Below are 6,232 nucleotides of genomic sequence, written 5' to 3'. Positions count from 1 at the left end.
AGAAGGTTCTTTAGAAATCTCAAGGTCTTTAGTCACTATCATGATGGAGTCTGTTTCCTCAGTCTCCACCCATTCTTCATTTTCGGTCTGGGACACTATGATGGAGTCTGTTTCCTCAGTCTCCACCTGTTCTACATTTTCGGTCTGGGACACTATGATGGAGTCCGTTTCCTCAGTCTCCAATAAAATTAAAACCATGAGTAAAATAGCCGGGTAGGGGTTAGAAATTAGTTTCGCCTAGTGCAAAATTGAAACCGTTAATCAAAACCAACAGGTGTTCAGCAATGCCGCAAACATAATCGGCATTGGGTGCAAACATAATCTCTAACGCTCTTCTAACTATTTAATTGCCTTACTGATAACATGAATTCTAACAAAAATCGTGTCTTCAAGTTAAATTTAAGACTTTTTAAGACCTTGTAAATGGGTCCAACAAACCAACTTTCAACTTGCATAGAAATATGATTACTTGAAAGTGAATGAATTGAGCGTCCCTGGAGAACAAATCAAACGTACCCCATATGACATGCATGCTCAGTGGGTTAGTTTAGGGTAGTGACAGAGGTAGCGGATAAAAACCTTAAACCGCACACGCAGTCGAGCAAATCACGGCCGGATCCTATACCCATACGCAGTACCGGAACGTACCAGCTTTTTTACTTACATAATTATTTAATAAAAATAACCTTAGACGAGAAAAGTCTGTTTTAAACTACACCATTTTTAAGACCAAAATATCAAAATGTACGACTTTTTAATGTTTTTAAGGCCTTATTTCCAAATTTTCAAAGCTTTTGAGACTTTTGAAAGTCCCCTTTGTCAATTTTTTTATTAAAAAAAAAACTTTTCCAGTAGAGTTTTCTTTATGATTATGAAGTTTTTAACACAAATTCCACAACCTAAATGTCTTAAAAAGCCATTTTCATGATGATCTGAAGCTTCTATTTAAAAAATGTTTCACAGACTATCTCTTTGATCGTCTTTCTGGACATCGAAGGAACCTAAAGCATGCAGGGGAGAAAAAAATCTGTTTTAACTGGAACAATGAGTGTTTAAAGTGATCGGTTTCCTCTGCGAGGCGACAGTGCTCATCTTCTCAGCTGTGAACTCTTGATGTTCTGCTTCAATCGACTGAACATCCAACGTCCGCCTCAGAAGAACGGACATTTTTATGCAAATGTCAGCAAACAGACGACACAAAAAAAGGTGAAATTACCAAAAACAAAGTTTCAGATAAAACTTTATCACAGACAAACATCAGATGAGGATAAAACATTGTTTTAAAATAAAAATGATGCTTTTGTCTTTTTTTTAAACTGTTATACCTTCAGGATTTTAATAAATAGAATGACATACAAGCACTGTACATGTTTACACATAATATACAGAAGTTGAGGCTGCAGTAATTTGAACTGTTGTGAAGCATTTATTTACAAATGATCATTTTCCTGTCAGTCCAGATGATGAAACCCAAGAGAAAACTTTCGTTATACTTTTATTTTCAGTTCATTGCCTTTTTTATTTAATTTTCAGAACATGTTTTAAGTTAGAGAGACTTTTATTACTTTATTTAAACATGTTTGGGATAATTTGGGGATTTTATGATCTGCTGGTTTGGAGATATAATTGTGCAGTTCAAAAAGTTAATGTTACTCAACATAAATGGCCTTTCAAATCCTTTGGAATAAAACTTGTATGTTTTTTACACTGTAAAAAGTGAAACAATTAAAAAAAATTATTAGTTTATCAAATCAAATTTTTAAGTTGACTAAACCATTAACTCAAAATTTTAACTTGATGAAATTTAATGTTAAATATAAAGAATTACAGAACTTTTGTTAATTGATTCAATTAACTTATAGTGTTCTTTTAAACATTTGTTGCATTTTTTTAATGACCTTGTTTAGTTTTAACTTAAAAAATGTTTTAAAAAGCTAGTTTTCACATTTTAGATCAAATGTTCTCTTCAAATTTATCAGTTGCTCTGATTTGTATTGTAGAGCAATTAACCCTTTAACACCTGGTGACGCTTAAACACAAAATCTTTAACATACTGTGACTTAACAATAGTTAACACGATCAATGTAATTGTGTGATTTCTGGTATCTTGGTATCAAACCGTTCAGCTCGTTCAGGACATTACTGCTTAGTTTTTGTCTTTTTTTTTGATATTCTTAACTTTATAGTTTTTGAAATATTGAGTAAAATATCCCCCATAAAAATGAACATCTTCAAATTTAGTATTTTTAAGTAAATTAGCAACAAGCCTTCAAATATATTCATGAGCTATGTTTTCATCTTTTATAGTAATTTTTAAAAAATGGCTAATATTAGCATTATGCTAGCTCATTTTGGTATCTACTGAGGTTTTTCATGCTATTTTGGAGTTTAACTAATATTGTAGCAACATGCTAACGTTTTTGGCTAATTTGTTGTCTACTGGGGTTTTTAGGCTAATCTAGAGTTTAGCTTCTATTTTAGCAACAGGCTAACTTTTTTGACTGATTAAGTTTATTGGGGAATTTTAGGCTATTTTGGAGTTTAGCTAGTTTTTAGGCAACCTGCTAGCCTTTTAGGGGCTAATTTGGCATCTACTGAGGGTTTTTTTGTGGTAGTTTGGAGTTTAGCTAATATTTTTGCAACATGCTAACTTTTTTGGCCAATTTGTTATCTACATATGTTTTGCTAGGCTAATTTAGAGTTTAGCTTCTATTTTCAGCAACAGGCTCTTTTTGACTGATATAATTTACTGGGTAATTTTAGACAATTTTGGAGTTTAGCTACTTGTTTTTTGGCTAACTTGGCATCAACTAAGGTTTTTTGGGGGGTTCACTTGGAGTTTAACTCATTTAAGCAACACACTAACCCTTTCTTGCAAAATTTTCATTTATTAGGGATTTTAAAGCAATTTTACACCAAATGTTTCTGAAATTTAGGTCAACTTCAGCGCTCCTTCATAGTTCTTTGACAACATTTCCAGTCTTTTAGCAAATTGAAGTAAATTGCGTCACCATTTTCAGCAAAAAGCCTTAGCGACTTCTTTCAGCAAAAAGCATTCACACTAGCATTATCACAGAGAATGCTACTTTTCTTTATGTTGATTATGTTCACAATTAAAAAAAATCTCAGTAAATCAAATAACATTAACACTGGAGCTCCAGTATTAAAGGGTTAACTTTTACATTACATTAAAAGTAATAATAGTATCCATATTGTCGTATTGATGCTTCATGGGTTTATTCTGCAAACGTTTTTCCCAAATCTCTAAGAAAACCCAGCAGCTCCTGTCCATCTTGTGTAAATCTTAATGTGCAGCAGCTTTAGCACACTACGTTCAGAATGTGTTTCATGCTCCTCAGTCTGTAGTGCTATTCTTGATATTTGGATTATGGAAGCAAAATAAGGCATTTGTCAAAGTCTGATTTGTTCAGGAGCGTGTATGCGCATGCATGAACAAGCGTTCATCTTGAGCACTTGAGGTGTGAGTGCCCATCCACTCATTGTCTTGCATGGATCCATGGCACTTGTGGAAAAAAAAAACACTTGGAACTGCAGTTTTTATTCTATAGTTTTGGCTTTTTTTTCTCTTCCCTCTTTGCAGACGGTCTCTGGTGGACTTTATGGCTTTCTGGTGACTTTTTCTGAACATGAGAAAACGGAATACTTGAACCTCCAGCTCACAGGCTGATTGTGGATTCTGTCCATCCGATGGAGCTGTCTCCCTTCACGGTGCTGGCGGTGCGGCCCCGTGCCGGATGGCTGTCGGCGAGGCCAAAGAGGCGCGCCGCTGCGCCCCGGTACTTCCAGGACATGGTGTTGTAGAGGACCGGGTTTATTGCAGCGCTCAGGTAGAAGAGAACTACGGACACCAAGCTGCAGTACTCGGACAGCACGGACAGTAGTGGGGAAGGCGCGTCGAGGGAGCGGAACTGCAGGTACCGACCCACGTGGAACGGTAACCAGCAGAGGACGAAGGCCAGAACCACCACCACTGCAGAAGAAGAGAATGTGGATAATTATTTATTCTTCATATACATAAACAATATTTATATGGAGCTAAAATGGGGCCAATATTATTTGAAACTCAAATAAAACAAATACAAAAATATTGTTTTTCGGCCCAAAAAGTAAATTAATTAAAATGTCTGAAACTTTTTGCTAAACTAAAATAAACTTCATTATTGAAGGTTTCACAACTTAAAATGTCAAGTTTCAAAACTTTTTTCAGGCTCAAATCTTTTTTTTCCCTTTTGAATCGAACATTTCAAAATCAAAAAGAAAAAATTTAAGATTTGAAACTTAAAAAACAGTTTTGAAATTGACTTTTTGAGATTCGAAACCTTAAAAGTCAAACATTTAAATCTGAGAATATTTATTTTAATTTTTTTATGGTAAAAAGTTTTAGACAATTTAATTGGTTTTTGGGCTAAACACCAATATATATTTTTTCAATTTGTTTTATTTGGGTTTTCAATTAATATTGGCCTCAATTTAGCTCCATATATCGGTGCGTCTGGTGCGTAATTTGCGCGTCCTCCAAACTCACCCAGCATCTTGATGGTTTGTCTGTTGCTTTTGTCCCTGTGAGCCACTCGGGAGCTCACGCTGGTCTCTCTGTGCCTCTGCCACAGCCGGCGGCCTATCAGGCTGTAGAGCACCGTTAGACAGAACACTGGCATGAAGAAGAACACCGAGCTCAGCCACACCATGGCCTCCATCAGGCCGGACTCCACGGCGTAGTGCGTCATCCTGCACTCCCGCGTGTCCCCAACGTCCAAAAACAAGCCCGTCCCGTTGATCCACGAGCTGAAGTTGGGAGGCTCCGTGATGTCCCTCTCCACTCCCACCATGACGAACACGGGCCCGGCGCTCAGAAGAGACACTGTCCAGAGGAAGAAAATCAGAGCGCGCACACGCCGTTTGGTGACCAGAGCCTTTGCGCGCAGCGGGAAACAGATGGCCAGGTAGCGCTCCACCGACAGGGCAGTGATGCTCAGTATGGTCGAGTACGTGCACGACTCCGACACAAACTGGAAGAGTTTGCAGAGCGCGTCCCCGAGGCGCCACGGCCGGTACCTCCACATGCGGTACAGGTCCAGAGGCATGCAGAGGAAAATGAGCAGGTCGGAAACAGCCATGCTGCACAGGTACAAGTTGGTGGTAGTTCGCATGTCCCTGTACCTGCCGACCACCAGGATAGTCATGACGTTTCCGGTCACTCCGACCAGAAACAGGAGCGTGCACGCGGCGGTGATGGCCGCAAGAAGAGGGATGGAGTAGTAATTGAGTGGCGGCAGAGGAAACTCCAGGTCCCGGGTGCCGTTGCTGGTCTCCTCCCAGCTGCAGTTTGGAAGGAGGCACTCGGAGTCATTGTGCCAGGAGGGGGGCATGCTGGAGCCGCAACTATTGGCGGGGCCGCGGCTGCCCCTGGCTGCTGAAGTCACCTTGAGTCTGACACTCCTCATGCCCTCCGGAGATGCGCTTTTCTCCTCCCATCTCCGTCTGGGCACCCATTGCGCAGCGATGGTGCGTGCGTAAAAGCGAATTTCCGTGCGTAAAACCCTGATTTCTGCGCAATATTACCCAGAATAAAACAGGAAACATCTAAAGCATCAGCAGAACATTCAGCTGGGCTCTTAAGGCGCATCAATCACATTGTAGGTTTTCATCAGAGAAACTGACTATCCTGAAATATATTGTTTTCTGAACGTTTTGGAAGAAAAACAATAAAAAAATCTCACTTATGGATGTTTCGTTTAGTGCAACGAACGAATAAACAGAACAAACAACTTCCCGCAGGGCAGAAGAAGCAGCTGACCGGTTAATGAGTTGCGTCGGGCGCCGTGCAGGTGACAGTGAGTGAGCGTCAAAGCCGCGAGATGCGGCGGGAGAGATTGACACAAGTCCAGGGCAGGGAGGGAGGAAGTCCGCATTTCCAAAGTCACTCAAACCCAAAGGGAAAAACAACCACCAGGGTGAAGACGAAGACGGTGCGAGGAAAAGGAGACAGTTTGATGAAACTCACAAAAACCAGGAAAGAGCGACGAATTTTCAGCATTTTCCAAAAAGGCTTCATGGAGAGATTTAACCGGAACAAAGGGAATCCTGCTTGATGCGTAAAATGCGGCGTGTATACGGAGCGTGTGGATCCTGATTCCCAGAGTGCAAAACAACATCAGGTGAAGAGATGCTGCTCATGAGGGGGAGGAGGTGGTGATAGGAACCGGGGGGG

The 6,232-nt window shown here is 40.0% G+C and overlaps 1 protein-coding gene across 1 annotated transcript; it reads right to left on the bottom strand.

Moving 5' to 3' along the window:
* Nucleotides 1-3,076: 3,076 nt before the first annotated feature.
* On the bottom strand, nucleotides 3,077-6,203 carry ghsra (growth hormone secretagogue receptor a). Its single transcript, XM_024267266.2, has 2 exons — nucleotides 4,547-6,203; nucleotides 3,077-3,991 (listed from the first exon to the last, which is right to left on the bottom strand). The coding sequence occupies exons 1-2, from the start codon at nucleotides 5,463-5,465 to the stop codon at nucleotides 3,678-3,680; spliced, it is 1,233 nt and encodes a 410-aa protein (XP_024123034.1). The 5' UTR covers nucleotides 5,466-6,203; the 3' UTR covers nucleotides 3,077-3,677.
* Between the last annotated feature and the right edge of the window lie 29 nt (nucleotides 6,204-6,232).

Source organism: Oryzias melastigma, linkage group LG22, assembly GCF_002922805.2.
Source record: "Oryzias melastigma strain HK-1 linkage group LG22, ASM292280v2, whole genome shotgun sequence".
NCBI lineage: Eukaryota > Metazoa > Chordata > Actinopteri > Beloniformes > Adrianichthyidae > Oryzias > Oryzias melastigma.
Note: the sequence above shows the minus strand (reverse complement) of the source record. Positions and strands in the feature narration are given on the sequence as shown.

Excerpts from the sequence above, each read along its gene's own strand:
- ghsra (XM_024267266.2), bottom strand. The coding sequence starts at position 5,465 with ATGAGGAGTGTCAGACTCAAGGTGACTTCAGCAGCCAGGGGCAGCCGC. Across the intron at positions 3,992-4,546 it reads ACAAACCATCAAGATGCTGG|TGGTGGTGGTTCTGGCCTTC; the intron begins GTGAGTTTGGAG and ends CTTCTTCTGCAG.